General features: G+C 51.8%; 2 protein-coding genes across 2 annotated transcripts in view; both read left to right on the plus strand.

The window, feature by feature from the left end:
* The window catches only part of LOC102765616 (chromosome unknown open reading frame, human C22orf29), a 6,303-nt gene extending 1,082 nt beyond the window's left edge, over window positions 1-5,221 (plus strand). The window contains 8 exon segments of the mRNA XM_006768952.2: window positions 2,575-2,709; window positions 2,711-3,022; window positions 3,024-3,073; window positions 3,075-3,178; window positions 3,181-3,256; window positions 3,258-3,328; window positions 3,331-3,491; window positions 3,493-5,221. Of these exon segments, the coding sequence (XP_006769015.1) occupies window positions 2,575-2,709; window positions 2,711-3,022; window positions 3,024-3,073; window positions 3,075-3,178; window positions 3,181-3,256; window positions 3,258-3,328; window positions 3,331-3,491; window positions 3,493-3,747 (1,164 nt within the window). The 3' untranslated portion in view covers window positions 3,748-5,221.
* GNB1L (guanine nucleotide binding protein (G protein), beta polypeptide 1-like) overlaps window positions 11-17,620 on the plus strand; it is a 53,111-nt gene continuing 35,501 nt past the window's right edge. The window contains exon 1 of the mRNA XM_006768830.2: window positions 11-354. The gene's annotated coding sequence lies outside the window, so the exon portion shown is untranslated. The remainder of the gene's footprint in view (window positions 355-17,620) is intronic.

The following is a 17,620-nucleotide window of genomic DNA, read 5'->3' on the forward strand; positions in this document are numbered from 1 at the left end:
TCTAGGGTCAGTGGGGCGGCGAGAACCCGGGCGCCCGGCAGTAGGATTGCGCCCTCCATCCCTTCCCCAGTCCCCGACCTCGGAGACGCTCTCGGAGCCCCCGCACTGGGTGCCGGCGGGCCTCAGTTTGTCAATCCGCGCCGGGGCCGGGCGGGGGGCGTCGGCAATGGTTTTCGGGTGGTTCTCGCCGTCTGCGTCCCCAGAGGTAGTCCCGCGCCTCGCCTCACGGCGGCCGATCTTGTTCTCCACTTTCTAGGTGACACTGGGACTCTCGCCCTCGGAGGGAGACGCGTTCGCAAGGTTTCTGGCTGCAGATTCGTGGACCCTTTCCGTGGGCGCCTGGCGTAGCCGTAGGTGGGTCGGATTCCTCTTGTGGGGGAGCTTGTGAGCTCAGGTCCCTGCGCTTTCCGGCATGGCGGTTGCAGGAGGGGTGGGGCAGTGGTCTGCCCTGAAGTGGAGGCACTTGCTATGGGGCTTTGGGCATGTTATTCTACTCTTGGGGGCCAGGGGTCTCCCCGGAGTAGAGAACGTTCCAGCGTCCCAGGTGCTGGCTCTGACTTTGTGGGAGGCGAGTGCACGTGAGCCGCGGCACCTGCTCCTGGACAGAGCGCTGTCCGGTCCAGCAGAAGGGCCCAAATGCCTCAGTGCCAGGCACGGTGAGGGTAGAAACGAGAGAGACCAACCGATTGGTAGGTGTGGGAGAGCCAGGGTCCCTGCACCGGTCAGGCCCAGGCGTAGGAAGGCTCAGGCCCATGCAGGGCTGGCTGCTTGGCGCAGAGTTGCTTTCCTCCTGAGGTTGCAGAGGGCACACAGGAATGATGATGAGTTGGGAGGGGTGACAGCTAGGGGTCCAAGTGGGGATGGGAGGTCCGAACTGGGAGAAAGGGAGCGCATTGGCTCCTGGGCATGGGATGTGGTCTCCGTGGGCGACCTGGCACCTGACCTCAGGTGGGTGATAGGAGCTGCGATGTGGTTATTGCGTTGTTTCAGAGCTCCGTGAGGGACCGGACTCGATGAGTGTGCTGCTCCTTGGGCCACTGCAGGCCCTCGAATATTCTTTCCTTGTTTTAGGATGGGAAGGGCTTTTAGGTGGAAGACCACCCCCAGGGGGGAGGGGATGTACCTAAGAGGTTCTGTAATGCTTGGCTGGCGGAGTAGGTGCTGGTGGCCCTGGCAGCTTCGAGTGCTGCAGGGCAGAAAGACCAATAGAGCTGTGCCTTCCTGGAGGAACTCGCTCTGACGGGGGCCAGGTGTACACATAGGAAACTGCACACGAAGGGGTGTGCAGGGTGCGGTGCCCTGGGTGCGGGGCACTGGGATGTGAGTGGAGGGGTTGTTGGGAAAACCGCACAAGGAGGGGTGAGGCAGAGAGTGCTGCAGAGACCATGAGCGGCCCTCCCTTTGCAGAGACGGAGGAGGTGGCTCTGTTAGGCGAGGCAGTGTGAGAACCCTGGGGGAGGGCTCCTTGCCGTGGAAAAGAACTGTGCCTGCTGATGGTTACAGCCTCCTTCCTTGATACTCAGGGTCGATGCTCACTGCTCTCCAGGCCCTTCGCAGGAGTAGCTTTAGGGAGGTGAGAGAAGGTGCAGCAAGTGGGATTCAACTTGAACATCAGATGCTGGGTTTTCGACAGGGAAAGGAGTGCGGGGAGGTGGCCTTCAGGGTCAGGGTGGCATTGCCCATCGGCTGTACTCTGAGTGGTGAAGTGATCTGGAAAGCCGAGGGCCTAGAGACAGAATAGCAAGGCCCGCGGCTTCTGTCACACACGCAGGTACCATGCTCCTGATGCTGTGACGTAAGACCATCGGATGACCGTCTGTGCCACAAGTTAGTGTTAGTGCTTGGGGCGGCCAGGAGACTCCTAAGCAGATTGTAAAGTGTGGTTTGTAATTGGTGTAGTGAAGTTGATGGTTAAGTGCTTGGTCTCTAGAGCCAGGTTCAGCTGCCTCTGCCACTTACTGCTTGGTGTGTGGCTGCAGACAAGTGACTTCACTCACCACTCTGCCTCGGGGACCGTAATAGCACCAAGCTTACGAGAGGGTCAGGGTGTGGGGTGGTGGATAGAGCACTTAGTAAAAGGTTGCTACTGTCATTCTCCGGAAATTCCCTGATAGCCAGGCTGTTCAAGGAAGCCCAGGGGGTTCTGATCTGGCCCCTTTCCTTCTGGTACTGACAGCATCTGCCATCACATCTTGCCCTTGAAATGTCACAGGTGGCCTTGGCCAGCCTTCTTGGACATCCCAGGCCCTCCTTCCATTCCAAACTCCTGGTGGGTTACCTCGGGCTGGCCTGCTTGTTGCCTCCTCCTGCAGCCCCTTGGTGATGGTTGGGCCTAGTTTCTGCTCTTCCCCACCTTGTTTTTGGACAGACTGCCTTGGATGGTGACCTGAGTTTGACAGTCCTGTGAGCTCTTCTCAGCCTCCCTGACCCTCAGCACTTGCCCAGAACACCTGGGTTTACCACACCCTTCTCTAGCCCATCTCTGTCCTGTTGTGTCCTGTGTGTCTCTTCTGACCACAACCACCCCTCCTTCCTGTGCCATCTCTTCCTCTCCTTTCCCCTTCTTTCTAGTAGTTGGTGCAGCAGCCTCCCTCCACTCCCAGCATTCCTTGTGGCTGGTGCTGGTGGCAGGGTCCTTGCAGTCCCATCTGGGCTGCAGCCAGTTATCCAACGTACACCCCTTGGCAAGAGATTGACTGGGCCTCTCCTGGGGGCTGCGTTTGCCCCCCTAGTGGATCCCTGGATTGAGCAGCCCTGCTGTGGGCACCCTGTGTGTGTGTGCGCGGCCATGGAGCAGAAGAGCACAGTGAGTTGTGAAGCCACAGAAAAGGGTTCGCTCACTGTGCACATGCCCGACCCACGACCCCTCAGGGTGGACTTCCACTGGGTGCCAGGCTCAGACCCAGGCACCTTTGATGGCTCCCCATGGCTGCTGCACCGCTTTTTGGCCCAGCTGGGCAATTGCATGTCTTTCCACTTTGAGCACTGCCAGGACAACCTCAGCCGAGTCTGCGAGGGCCTCGGGGCGCCTGACAGACCCAGCTTGGGCGTGGGCAGCCCCTACCTTGACGGGTGTCCCTGCCTGATGATGATGAGCTCTTTTGCCAGGATCCTGAGGAGGTTACTCAAAACCTGAACAGCTTTGCTGAGGACCATGCTGCAGTGCCCTGCCCCTTGTCCCCACCTCAAGCCAGCCACCAGTGGCCCCGCAGCCGCCTGTGGTGAGGCCGTACTTAGCTAGGTTCTCGGAGGCCCTGCACTCAACATGGGTGCTACCCTCAGGCCGTCCCAGACAGTCTGGCCACCCCTGCTACTTCTAGTTCTGACTCTGAATTAAAAATGCTCTGCCTGAGCAGCAGCTGGCCAAGGAGAGCAGCCCTGGGCCCACTGAGCCGCCTGCCTTGTCCACTTCTGCATGCAGCACCAATCCTGGTCTGGTGGGGCCAACAGAGATGGCCCCCAAAACTGTCCTTGTGTTTTCAGAATCTGCCTAAGCCCCCTGCCCAGCAACCAGATCCAGCTCACCCAGGGGGGCCAGAACCCCGGAAGACAGGGGAGGTAGGTGGCCCACAAGGGGCGGTGGAGACCCCAGCAGAGCCACCTTTTTCTCCTGCTCTCCATCCTGCAGCCCTGGATTCTGAACAGGTCCCAGGCAGGTGCAGTGGTGCTCCTCGTGATGAAGTGGCCTTTGTAGCCAAGGAATCCCGCAGCCCCTCCCCCCCAGGACCGAGTGGCATTGCCAGATGACTCTAGATGTAGTGCTGCCAGGTGTGGCGCTGTCCACTTGCCCCATTGCTGGGCAGGAGGGGTACTTGTTTAGACTCTGCCTTCGTCCTCCCCCTCCCCCACCGCAGCAGACCGCTGGCCTCTGCCCTTGCTCCTCATTCTCTGACTTCCTCGATGGCACAGAGGCTGCTTCCTGCATCCCCACACCTGCCCTTGGCGTGCCATCTCACCTGGGTTTGTTCTCACTAGTTGGACAGAGCTCTATAGATCAGTCCTCATCATATATTTGCACTGTCTTTGTAACACACACACACACGCACACACACACACACACAGAACCCCCTTCAGTGCTGGCTGCAACTGGACTGGGTTTGCCATGCCAGCCTTTTGGGGATTTGGTCCCTGTTTGGTCTTTGCTTTGCCCCCCACCCCTATCTGTTTCCCGTGACCTGTCCTCTGGGCTGGAATATAAGGAGGAGGTGGCCACTTTCATTGTTGAGTGTGAGTCAGATGGTGTCTTGGTAGAGAAAGGTGCTTTTCTGTGTGTTTAGCAGCAGCCCTGATCAGCTGGGAAGGCTCCAGTACAGGAAGGTAGAATGCAAGCTGCCTTTCAGTCTCAACTCTGTTCCAGGCATTCTCTTCTGTGTTAACGTTCTAGTCACCTGCTTTCTTCCATTTTCCTATCTCAGTGCCTTTGCCCTGATGCCCTTCCACTTTCTGCTCTTCCGCAGTCACTGCCTTTTGCTCGCTCTTGCACATTGCCGATTCAGCACTGAGCCCAGCACTGCTGACTTGTGTATCTGCGTAGACTGAGCCTCTAGGGCAGGAGCTCCATCTTAGCTCGTGTCCCTGACACAGCCAGTGCTCATTAAATGTGCGGCGGATCCATGGCTGGGCCTGCGGCGTGGTGGCTGCCCACAAGCAGAGTCTGTTCCGTTGGCAGGAGCATTGTGCCCGTTCTGTCAGGAACAGAGAGGCCAGGCCCCAGCCCCAAGCACCCACACCAGCTCAGTGTTGCATGTATGGTTGGGAGCTCATGATGGGAAGGGTCTGGTTGAGGAGTTGGGCTGAATGGGTGGGAGTGGGAGGCCTGACAGGTGAAGTGTGGCCTTGAAAACTGACTTTCCTGCGAGTAGAGGTGAAGTGAGGAGCAGGCAGCAGACCTGAGTTGGGAGGCCCCAGGGGGCCAGAGGATTGGAATGAAGAAAGACCTGTTCTGCACAAGGATGGGTTTTCTAATAATGAGCTGAGCTGGGAAGCTCCCTCAAGCTAAACTGAACACAGGATTGGTACAGTGCACCGATCAGAGCAGTGGTTAGGCAAGAATTTCAAGCCCCTTTCAGCTTTACAATTGTGTAAACAAAAGAACGCCTTCCTGGAAAGAAGAAATAAGTAGAAAGAAGAAATAAGTGGAAATGGGAACTGCAACTCAGACTAGTTATTGTAGGAAAAATTGTAATATGCAAAACATCTGATAAAAATTTTTAAGCACATTGTTGGGATTATTTTATTTAATAACTTACTTCAAAAGGCTCTGGGTTCAGATGGTTTTATGTGTGAGTTACTTTAAGGCACAGATAACGTACAGGTAAAACAGTTGCAAATCTTGGAAATAGGTGGGAAGCTAATATAACCCTAAAAGCAAAGCAAACAAGCTGACAAAAGAAATCATACGTAGCCTTTCTGATCAGATGTGGGAAATCCCAGAATGTTCTAGGCAGCCCCAGTCCCTCCGTGTGGGATAACACTACTGCCCCTCCCTGCTGTTGCTCAGGTCCAGGCCCTCCTCCTGCAGGTACAGTCTGACTGCTCCCGCCCACTCCAGCCAGCCTGTCCCTAACACCTCCGCCAGCCCGCCAGACCATGCAGCTTTCAGGAGCACCCTCCGTGGGGTGGCCCGCCTGTGTGTGGAGATCTGGGAGTGGCGAATGCTCAAAGGGCCCTCCTCCCACCAAGCGTGACAGGCCTCCTCTCCTGACGCTGTGTTCCTGTTCCCCACAGAGCGGGAAAGCAGCTAGGTCCTGCATCTTTCCAAAGGCAGGGACAGCGCCAGAGGAAGCCATCACTTTGCAGCACTGTACACGGCCTGTGTGGCAGGCCAGGCCAGAGCCCTCCCATCCTCTCCTGATGCCACCCAGAAACAGGCACCTTGCCATCACCAATGAGGTCCTTCCTCTTCTTTGCTTTCTCCAAATTAAACAGGTCATCTGGCCTCTCCCCCAATCCTCTGGGGCCTGCCTTGGCAGAGCTGGCCCTCAGGAGAGGGATGGGAGATGGTAACCCAAGCCCTGGACAGGAGCTGCCTGGAGCCTGAGGGAGTAAAAAACCCAGGGGGTCGGAAGGGAAAATGCCAATCTTGAGCTGAAGGAATTCACTCCACGTCCACTACATGGAGACAGGAAAGGCAGCCGGCGCAGAGGCCAGCAACATAGTAGGGTGTCAACTGGGCCATCCCCCCAGAAAGCAGCTTTAGATTCTACTGCCAGAGCTGTCTTGCCAGCTCAAATGAGGGCCCTTCTAGATCATCGTGCCTGTCCCTCACGTCCTTAAAGATAGGACACAGCGGGCACTATGGGGTTGTTGTTTTTTAACGTATCTCCAAGAAAATTCTAACACCAGAAGTATTGAGGGAAAGGTCTTATGAGATAGTGAACGTTTTATAAAGCTGCAGTAATGAAGGTGCTTGGAAATTGGTGTGGACAGATGAACAGAGGAGAATAGAGAACTTTGGAGTAAAGCCAAATGGGAATTTAGTTCATACTAGAGGTGTTTCAAATTAATGGGAGTAAAATGTATTATTCAGTAAAAGGAGTTGGAACAACTGATTAGCCATCTGGAAAATAGTAAAACTGCGTACTTTCCTCTTCCTACTAGCCTATACTCCAGAAGAATTAAAGATTTCAACATTTTAAAAATCATTAAAGTAGTATTAATCCAGTCTGTGATTCTAGACCTTACGTTAAAAGTCTTAGATACCCAGAATTGCTGAAGGCATGAAGAAACAGACTTTTTTAATACTATTGGTTGAAGTGTCAAATACTCTGATTTGCCCACGTGACATTACTAGGTGCGTAGACACCGACCACTCGCCTGCCTATATTTGGTCATTGCTCATTCCTTGGTGTGGGGCTTCAAGCATGGACTTGAGCTTGGTCATACCTTTCCGATTACACTAGGAAGCTGACAGTCCTTGGTGTCATCTTGACCTCTGTGAACTGTAGTTTATCCACACAGAGTGAGGAGGGGTAGAATGAGATAAACCCCCGTGCAGTGGCCTGAGCCCTAGTGACTGCAGCAGAACGAAACAGCCCGAAGGCCCAGCAGTAAGGAGGGAGGTAGAGCTGTTATCCATTGTATCAGTCAGGATGTGCCAGGTTGTGCTGCAGTAACAAACTTTGCATCTCAGTCACAGATCCACTGGGACAGCCTCTGCCCTTTATAGTGCCCTAGGGACCCATGCCAACAGGAGCCCCACTGGATGTGTTTTTCTGCGAACACAGAGTGGAAAGACCCCCGTGAACCACAAGTGATACATGTCTCTCCCCTTCTGTTACCGATTCCCTGGCCAGAGAAGCCACACCTGAGTTTGCATGGATGAGGGCATCTAATCCTCCTGTGGGGAAGGGTGGGCGCTCAGCCTTGAGAAGAGCAAGCATCCACTCAGCACGACTCAAGGGTGCAGCCATCGAGGCCATGGTTGGCGAGCTGCATCGTTACCCTGGAAAGATGCCTGCGTGCCTTTGCTAGGGGTGCATGGCTTACACCAAAAATGTGTGTGTGTGTGTGTGTGTGTGTGTGTTTGTGTGTGTGTTTGTATTTACTCCACAGTTCTGGAGGCTAGAAGTCTAATATCGAGGTCTCTACAGGGGTGGTTCCTCCTGAGGCCCCTTTCCCTAGCTTGTGATGGCTGTCTTCTTGTTACATGGTGGTCCCTCTGTGCCTGTGTCCTGATCTCTAAGAGGACACCAGTCATATTATTAGGGCCCACCCATATGACTTAATTTAATCTTAATTACCTCTTTAAAGGTCATGTCTCCAAATAATCACATTCTGAGGTGCTGGGGGTTAGAACTCTGAACTTGTGTGTGGGGGGGGCACAGTTATACTGCCCAAGATGGATTTCTTTTTTAAATTAATTTATTTGCAATTTGGGGCAGTACTGTCATGAGAACCCTTCTGAGTGTCCCTGAGTGCCCTGTGTAGAGCCCCTCTAGGCCCCTGGAGCAGGAAGTAAGTGCCCAGTTGTTTTGTATGCAGAACTCTCACTTCCTTTTTTTAATTAATGTATTTTTTTAAAATATGTTTTATTGATTTACAGAGAGGAAGGGAGAGGGATAGAGAGTTAGAAACATCGATGAGAGAGAAGCCTCGATCAGCTGCTTCCTGCACACCCCCTACTGGGGATGTGCCCGCAACCAAGGTACATGCCCTTGACCGGAATCGAACCTGGGACCCTTCAGTCCGCAGGCCGACGCTCTATCCACTGAGCCAAACCAGTAAGGGCTTAATATTTTTAATATATATGTTTTTATTGATTTCAGAGAGGAAGAGAGAGGGAGAGAGAGAGAAGTATCAATGATGATAATCATCAATCTGCTGCCTCCTTCACGTCCCCCACTGGGGATTGAGCTCACAACCCAGGCATGTGCCCTGACTGGGCATCAAACCATGTGATCTGGTTCATGGTTTGATGCTCAACCACTAAGCCACACTGGCTAGGCCTTCTTTGTTTTTTCTCAACTCCTCACCTGAGTGTATGTTTTTATTGATTTTAGAGAGAGAGGAAGGGAGAGAAAAACATCCATGTGAGAGATAAACAACAATCGGTTGCCTCCTGTACGTGCCCTGATCAAGGATCGAACCGGCAACCTTTTTTTTTTGGTGCATGGGACAGCACTGCAACCAGCGGAGCCACCCAGCTGGGGCAGGACTCTTCTTAAGAAATATCTCCCTGCCTGAGGGTCAAGGGCATTACACTGTATTCCCGAGTTTTAATGCTTTGCCTTCTGCATTGACTGTGGACTCTGTAATGGCGTGGTGTGCAGAGGCGTCTGCTGCCAGCATCAGAGGGCCTGAAAAGAGTGGTTTCTCCACCCACCGGCGCTGAGCATGTAATAGGAATGAAAATAAATATTGAATGTGTGAAGCTACTGAGTCTGGGGACTTGTGTTTTCCACAGCATGACCTATTCTATCCTAACTGATAGAGGACCCCGTTCCACCTTTCCCACAGGGCAGGTGACTGCCAGCCTCCTGTGCTGGATGCCATGCTGCCCACACCTGTCCATGATGCCATCTCATACACGCCTGTTCTGTCCCTCACTAATGATCTAGCTTCATGGTATGTCTTCTTTATCTGGTAGAGAAACATACTCCCCTCCCTTGTTCTCAGATTGTCGTGGCTAGCTTTCATCACAACACAGAAGTGGAGAGGATGGCACAGTGGACCGCATTGTGCCCATCTGGCTCCAGCAGTGGCCAGTCCTCACCCTGGGGTTCTGTGTTGGGAGACTGCTGGGCTGGGCGTGCTCTCTGGGTTGCAGGAGTCCTGAGCTCACTTTATGTGTCTTTGGGCAGTGGTGTCCTCATTTGCAGATGGGTGACATGACCTCTGTTAGGGGTGTCGATGGGCCTGGGAGGAGCCCCTGGGCTGCAGGATGCCCTTGGCTGCCCGCTCCTTCTCTCCTGGCCTCAGGAGCACATAGCCAGGGCGGGGACCTGTGGGTCATGAGTGTTCATCCACTTGCCGGGTGCTTCTGTCTCCCCACTGGCAAGACCATCAGACGGTAGAGGGCTGTCCCTGGGCTGCTTTCCACCTGTGGTCAGCACAGGGACACCTGCTGGCTGCTGGGAATGCCGCATCTTGTGCTCCCCATAGTTCAAGTGCATAGCGTCGTCATTCACCTTGACTTCCACCATAGCCAGGCTTTCTAACGACTGTAGGTGGGCCTGGGGGGCCTGCGGGATGGAGGATCCAGGAGGCGTTTGGTCAGGCACCTGATCCAATGCACTGTCCCCTGGGGCACCACAGCCTCCCACCACTGAGACCCTGTGTTCCCCCCCTGAAAATCGGTACAAATTGGAGCCTTGGGGTGATGGCAGCCAGGAGGTGATCCAGGGCCGGTGCAGTTCTGTCCCTGTCCACCCGTCCGCTCCAGGTGCACGCTTCATAATGCCCACTGCAGCCTCCTGGCCCTTGTTACTGTCCCCACTCCCAGCAAGTTGCTGAACTCCTTGGCCTGTAGATTAGAACTTCTGCCTCCCGTGTGGCTGGAAAGTAGCAGGCCCCTCAGGGCTGCAATCACTGTCCCTGACCCTTCCCCCCCTGAGACGTCCACCAAGCACTGCTGGCAGCCATTCATGTGAGTGCCCACGTGTGCGTGTGTGCCCTAGACCTGCAGCCCAAGGTGAACATGCAGTGCATTTGTACACACGTTATTTGTGGGTCTGGTAGGCAGATCGCTGGAGGGAGCTCCCCATTCGCTGCCACAGGAGCAACCACATGGATCCCTGTCAGGAAGTGCATCACCATGGTTAGGGTCCCTCTTCAGGTGGGATTGGGTTTCTAGGAGCTGCCAGGGCACGAGCCCTCGGGGATCAGCCCCCTTTCCATGCCGTAGGTGAGTGTTGTCTGGGCGCCACCATCAGCACTGGGCAGCTGGCTCCTATGGACCTCCTGGCAGAAGTGTGTCCCAGAGGCTGGCTCTGGCACAAGGGGATGGTCCCACTTGTAAAACAAGCTTTTCCATGTGTTCACCGGTGACAAAAGGACTGGTGGCCTGCCGCTGGCCCGGTTCCCACCCCTGCCCGTAAGTGCTTGGGGGCAGTTTGGCTGAAAACGCCCCTCAGTCGGGCTTCCTTCCTGCCATCTCAGGACTCCTTGGACCCGCTCCTGGGGGTAACGGATGTCCTCAGCTGCAGCTTGAGACGCCTGTTCACGGAGAGGCCTTGCCCGCCCATCCTGCCTGCCCCTGCAGCCCAGCCGCCCCTCACCCTGGCATTTCCTTTCTTTCAGCCTGGTCCCGAGGAGAAGTCTGTGAGACTCTCGGCCTCAGCACCCACAGCTGTGGGAGGCCCTTGCTGCCTGTGAGCAGTCTGGTCATTCACACCACATACCTCCAGCCTCCAGGCTGTAAGACATCACATGCCTTTCTCTCCTGAAGGCTCCCTCCTGCTGCCCCCGCCCAGCCTGGCCGTGCCAGTGCACTGGCTGTGATGTGGCAGGAGAGGAGAACAGGCCGAGGTGGGCTGGGGGGCTCACCGCTGCCTGGGCACCGACCACACCAGGCGGGCCTTGACTCCAGCAGAGGATCCGGTCCCGGGAGGCTCGGCTATGACTGGTGCGTCCTGTTACCCTCTTCCCCAAGCACAGTGGGGCTCGTCTGGAAAGGGGTGCTTTTAGACCTGGTGGGGTGAGTGTCCAGGCACTGACACAGAGCCTAAGTCACTGCAGGCCAGGAGCCCCCGTAGGCCTTCACAGGAACCAAGGGGCCTGGCATAGGCCCCCGGGAGGTGAGGTCAGTGTCTGCTCCTGCCGGAGGCTGCTGAGCTTTGCCGGAGCAGAAGGTCTAAGTTGTGGAGCACGTGACTCTTGGATGGAAGGAGAGGCTTTAAGCCAAAGACAGAGGTGGGGGGCTTTTCTAACCAGGCCCCTCAGGAGCGTGACACTTGGCTCCACCACAAAAACCGGTGTCTGCAGCTGTCCCCTGAGTTCTGCTTTGGGGACTCACTGGCTCATGGGGAGGTGTCCTACCTGCAAGGGTGCCCAGGCTGTACAGGAAGCTCAGAGGGGGCTCCTGGCAGCAGGGCTCGGCTGTTTTCCCTGTACACGCACAGAACAGGGCCTTGCCCAGTCTTAGGCCCAGCTCCATCAGTCAAGGCCAAGGCCACTGCCTGCTGCTCCTGGGAGACAGATGTGCCAGAGGCAGGCAGGCCTGGGACCAGTTTCAGATCCTCTAGGGAAAGGGCTGTTGGGGGTGTGCCTGTTACCCCCCTACGCGCGCGCATACACACACACACACACACACACACACACTCACTCCCACGCAGTTATATCAGTCCCCTGGGGAGTTGGGAATGGCTGTGGTTGGATGGTGTGCACTTGCTGCCGTGAGGGAGGCGGATGCAGGGGTGGTGCTGGGCTCCCACCTCCCCACTGGGCTGTGAGACCCAAGGTGTGCAGGGCTGGGCTGCTTGTGGCACCAACCTCCCTCCTCCCTCCACCCTCCTCTCCCCTCCCACTGGCAATCATGCAGGGCTGACGCCTTCTGACAGGTCTGGCACTTCTACTGACCCACAGGCTCATGAAGGATGTGGAAGGCTCTGCTCAGAGAGCATTAAGAACTTGGGGCATGGCTTAAAGCCCAGGTTCCTGGCTCCCTCCCTCCCTCTGGGGCAGGGTTGGCCAGGCTGCATCCCGGAACCCTCCCCAGGATCTGCATCTTTGAAGCCATGGATACTGACAGAGGATTCAATGAATCCAAGGTCGCCAGCCGGGTGTTGACAGATGCCCGGCCATGATACTATTTCTGATTTAATAACCGAATGGGAGGCCGGCCCTTGGTAATAATTAGGGCTAATTACTGAGGAGGTGTTGACAGAAGGGCTGAGAGGAAACAAACTACCTTTATCCCGGGGCTTAGAGTCAGATTACCGGGCCCGTACTATCTGCCCCTCAGAAAGTAGACGCTTCAATCACTCACCACGGCTTCAAAGGGGCAAGGGCCCTGACAATGCACGGGGCTTGGAAAGGAGCTATGAAGTGCGCCTTTGACTTCAACTCACCAGCGGAGCCCCATTCCAGAAATGGTTTCTTTGTGAAGTTTGAGTTACCCTGGGCCAACCTGCCTCCCAGCTCGGGCGGGCTGGGGCCGTGGCTGGCCCGCCCACCTGCCCAGGTCCTTCCGTGTGGTGTTTCCTTGGTTTGGGAGTGGGTCCAGTTCTTTGTATGGCTGTGAGCTGCAGGTAAGGGGGTCGGATCTCGTTATCCCAGCAGGCTGTTCCTTTCCCTTGCCTTTAGCTGGACACAGATTTCCATAGCCTTCAAGGGCAGGACTGGCCTCATTGCAAGAGGGCCTGCTTTATGGTAGGACCACCCCTTGGGGCCCAGGTGTCACTCATGGGGCTGCCCCACCCCCATCTTGAGCAAGGAGCCAACATTGTGGACAGGACACTGACCCCCAGGGGTCTCAATGACTGAGAGGTGAAGGGCTGTCCTAAGTCACAGACGTATTGTATGTGAACCTGTTAACTGCCATGGATCCCCCTGGATCTCAGAGACGGTGTGGGAGCTGTGGTCAGACCTCCACTTCCTGCTGGGAAGCAGCAGCCCTGGGAAGTTTCCCACTATCTTGGCCTGGACCACAGGCCACTGCATCTGTGGTGCAGCTTTGAGGGGCCAGCGGGGAGGGTGAGGTGGCCATTGTGGCTGAATGCAGGGGTCCGTTCTGGGATTCTGGGCTTTGCTATGGTCTGTCCTGATCAGGAAGGTGGGAGGACGGCGAGGCCTCACTCGGGACCACCCTGTACAGAGAATGTCTTTTAGGTTGTGGCCTGGGAGGTGCAGAGGGAGTGGGCCGCTGTTCTGCCGGCCTAGGGACCAGCCAATTCAGAATTTTCCCACGAGGCTCGTTGTGCTACTTCAAAGAGAGAAGGAGTAGGTCGCGCTGGTGGAGAGCACTATGGTTAGAGGACTTCTTCCTTTCCCGGGCGTGCTGCTCTGTTTCTAGAAGTAACGATGATGATAACGACGGTAAAGATCACCCACTAATTTGCTTAACTGAATACTGACTACCTTGTATTGGGAACATTATTGATGAATTTAAATCTATTTATATTAGGGCAAAAAACAGAATGGTATTTTAAATGGGAGAAGCACTTAAAAATTGGCATGATGCCGAAACCGGTTTGGCTCAGTGGATAGAGCATCGGCCTGCAGACTGAAAGGTCTCAGGTTCGACTCCGGTCAAGGGCATGTACCTGGGTTGCGGGCACATCCCCAGTGGGAGATGTGCAGGAGGCAGCTGATCGATGTTTCTCTCTCATCGATGTTTCTAACTCTCGATCTCTCTCTCTTCCTCTCTGTAAAAACTCAATAAAATATATTTTAAAAAAATTGGCATGAAATCTGCTTAAAGTCACCTTGAGTAGAATTAGAAATTGGCTCTAAATCTGAAAGAATCTAAACAGGAAACTGGGTTTTTATAATATGTTAGTGGTAAACTAAATGCCATTACTTACTAGTATAGCATGAGAAAAAGTAGCACAAAAATATTGTACAATGTATTTTATTTGAAAAAAAACCAGTTGATGTGTGTCTTTCACATCAATGTTCCCCCCCCCCCGAAAATGACCAAGGGTGTGTTACCTTGGACACAGAAGCGTGCCTGAGCCCTGTTCCCTTTTATTAACATCTTCTGTTAGCATGGTACCGTTGTCATGGTGATGAAACAACACAGATGCATTGTTATTGACTCGAGTCTATACTTTATTCAGATTTCCTGAGTTTTTACCTAATGTCCTCTTCCTATTCCAGGATCCCATCCAGGATCCCAGGTTGTATTTAGTCGTCCTGTCTCCTTAGTTTCTTCTGGACTGTCCTTGTTTTCGTGGCCTTCACAGTTTTGAGGAGTACTGGTCAGGTCTTTTGTAGACTGTCTCTCAGCTGGGTTTTGCTGTGTGTTTTTCTCATGATCAGACAGGAGTTGTGGGTTTTTCAGGAGCCAGACCTCGAAGATAAGTGCCACCTCATTACATCATGTCACTGGCACATGCTGTCACCGTGACCTCACGATGGATGTTGACCTTGGACCCCCGAGGTAGCGGTTGTCGGGTTTCTCCACTGTAAGAAGAGAAAGTTGCTGTTTTCCCCCATTTCCAGACTGTGACCTTAGGAAGGATGTCACTTTGCCAAGCCACTCATCAGGGGTGGGTGTTCTGCTCGTCTCCCTCAGGGCGGAGCACCTACATACATTACTTGGAATTCTGTGTGGGAAATTTGTCTACTTTCCTGTCTTTGCATAAGTATGAACTCATGAATATCTCTTATTAATGCTATGATTATTGTGAAATGTACTTACAGTGAGTCTTAACACCTGCCCACACCAGCATCCCACAATCCGGATACAGAAACTGTCTCATTAACTCAGAACCCCCACCCCCCCTGCTGCCCCTCCCCCTGACCCCTGACAATGGGCCATTTGTGCTGTCTGCCTAGTTTTGCCTTTTCCAGAATGCCATATAATTAGGCTCACATAGTCCATAGCCTTTAACTTGTCATAATTCTCTGGAGATTCATCAACGATGTTGCATTTATTAGTAATTTGTTCCTTTTTATTGCTCAAGACTGTGCCATTCACCCATGGATATCATTTGGGTTATCTTCCATTTTGGACAATATGAATACAGTAGAACTGCTATTGATACAGTAGACTTTTGTCTGCTCATAAGTTTTCACTTCTCCAGAATAAATATATAGGGTAGGATTGTTGGGCAATATGATACATGTATAGTTCATTTAATAAGAAACTACCCCACTGTTTTCCAGAATGCTTGTACCATTTTGCATTCTCACCAACAATGTACGAGAAGTCCAGTTGCTCCACATTCCAGCCAGCATTTGGTTTTGTCAGTTTCTTTTCCCTTTTTCTTTTAGCCATTCTAATAGTCTGTGGTCTTCACTTCCATTTCATCTAAGTTGTTGAGTGTGTGTGCATTGAATTGTTTATAGTATTTCCCCCTTGTCATCCTTTTAGTGTTTGTGGTGTCTCGTGATAACCCTTCTTTCATTATTGTACTTTGTTTCTTCTCTCTTTCTTCGGTTGTCAGTCTAGCTAGATTTATCCATTTTATTGATCTTTTAAAAGAACCAATCTCTTGCCGAAACCGGTTTGGCTCAGTGGATAGAGCATCGGCCTGCGGACTGAAGGGTCCCGGGTTCGATTCCGGTCAAGGGCATGTATCTGGGTTGTGGGCACATCCCCAGTGGGAGATGTGCAGGAGGCAGCTGGTCGATGTTTCTCTCTCATCGATGTTTCTAACTATCTCTCTCTCCCTTCCTATCTGTAAAAAATCAATAAAATATGTTAAAAAAAAAAAAGAACCAATCTCTGGTTTTGTTGATTTTCTCTATTTTATTGCCATTCTCTCTTTCATTTCTACTCTAACCTTATTTCCTTTCTTTGGCTTGCGTTGGGCCTATTTTGCTCCTCTTCTTCTAGTTTCTTAAGGTGGAAACTAGGTCATAGTTTTCTTCTAATGTAGGCACTAATGATATAAAGTTTTCTCTCAATCCTACAAGTTTTGACTTTTTATTTTTTTTATTTTTTTTTATTTTTTTTTTGACTTTTTATTTTTTATTCAAGTAACATATTTTCTAATTTCTCTTAGGACTTCTTGGACTCATTTAAAATAACCCACTGGTTATTTGAAGTGTGTCACTTATTTTCCAAATATTTGGATATTTTCCAGTTATCTTTCTGTTATTAATTTCCAGGTTAATCCCATAACCTAGAGAACATATTTTGTATGCTTTTTTTGGGTTCTTCTTCATTTTTAAAGGTTTGTTTTATGGCCCAGAATATGGCCTATCTTGATGAATGTTCCACGTGCGTTGAGAAGAATGTTTTTCTGTTGGGCGGAGTGTTTTCTTAATGTCACCTAGGTCAAGTGCGTAGATAGTATTAGTCAAGGCTCCTGTGTGACTTTCTGGCCACTTGCTCAATGGATTACTAAGGAGTGGTTTAAGTCTCCAGCTATAATTATGTATTTGTTTATTTCTGCTTTCAGTTCCACCAGCTTTTCCTTCATGCATTTTGGAGTTTTGTTGTTAAATGAATACATATTTAGGACTTGTATGTTTTCTTGATAAATTGATGCCTTATGTTTTTATATCTCCTTCTTATCCCTGATGATACTCCTTGCTCTGAGGTCTGTTTTTTCTGATTTTAATATATATCCACTCCAACTTTCTTTTATTGTTTGTCTATCTCTTTCATCTTCTTACTTTTATCTATGTTTTTAAACTAAAATGGGTTTCTCCCAGATAACTTATAGTTGTTTTTTTACAATAGCTTATAATTGTGGGGTCTTATAATTTACATGTTGAGAGCATTTACATTTTTGGTAATCATTCATATAGTCCTATTTTGGTTTACCATTTTGTTTTCTCTATTTCCTCTGATTTTTTGTTCTTCTCTTCCCTCTTTTCTTTTTTTAATCCTTACCCAAGGAGTGAGGATTTTTTCCCCATTGATTTTTGTTTGTTTGTTTGTTTGTTTTGTTAATCCTCACTTGAGGATATTTTTCACTTGAGGAGAATGTAAGAGAGAGGGAAAGGCAAAGAGAAATATCGATGTGAGAGAAATACATCGGTTGGTTGCTTCCTGCACACAAGACCTGGGCCAGGGAGGAGCCTGCAACCATGTGCCCTTGACCGGAATCAACCCGGGGACCCTTTGGTCTGCAGGTTGATGCTCTATCCACTGAGCCAAACTGTTTTGAAATGGTTGTTCGAGGCGGCAAACTCCGGCGTTAACCTAGGCCGTCCTCTTGGTTCTCGCCTCTTTTCTTTTTTTAATCCTTACCCAAGGAGTGAGGATTTTTTCCCCATTGATTTTTGTTTGTTTGTTTGTTTGTTTTGTTAATCCTCACTTGAGGATATTTTTCACTTGAGGAGAATGTAAGAGAGAGGGAAAGGCAAAGAGAAATATCGATGTGAGAGAAATACATCGGTTGGTTGCTTCCTGCACACAAGACCTGGGCCAGGGAGGAGCCTGCAACCATGTGCCCTTGACCGGAATCAACCCGGGGACCCTTTGGTCTGCAGGTTGATGCTCTATCCACTGAGCCAAACTGGCTAGGGCTTTTTTTTTTTTTTTTTTTTTTTTTTTATATAA

Source organism: Myotis davidii, unplaced genomic scaffold (genome assembly GCF_000327345.1).
Source record: "Myotis davidii unplaced genomic scaffold, ASM32734v1 scaffold223, whole genome shotgun sequence".
Taxonomy (NCBI): domain Eukaryota; kingdom Metazoa; phylum Chordata; class Mammalia; order Chiroptera; family Vespertilionidae; genus Myotis; species Myotis davidii.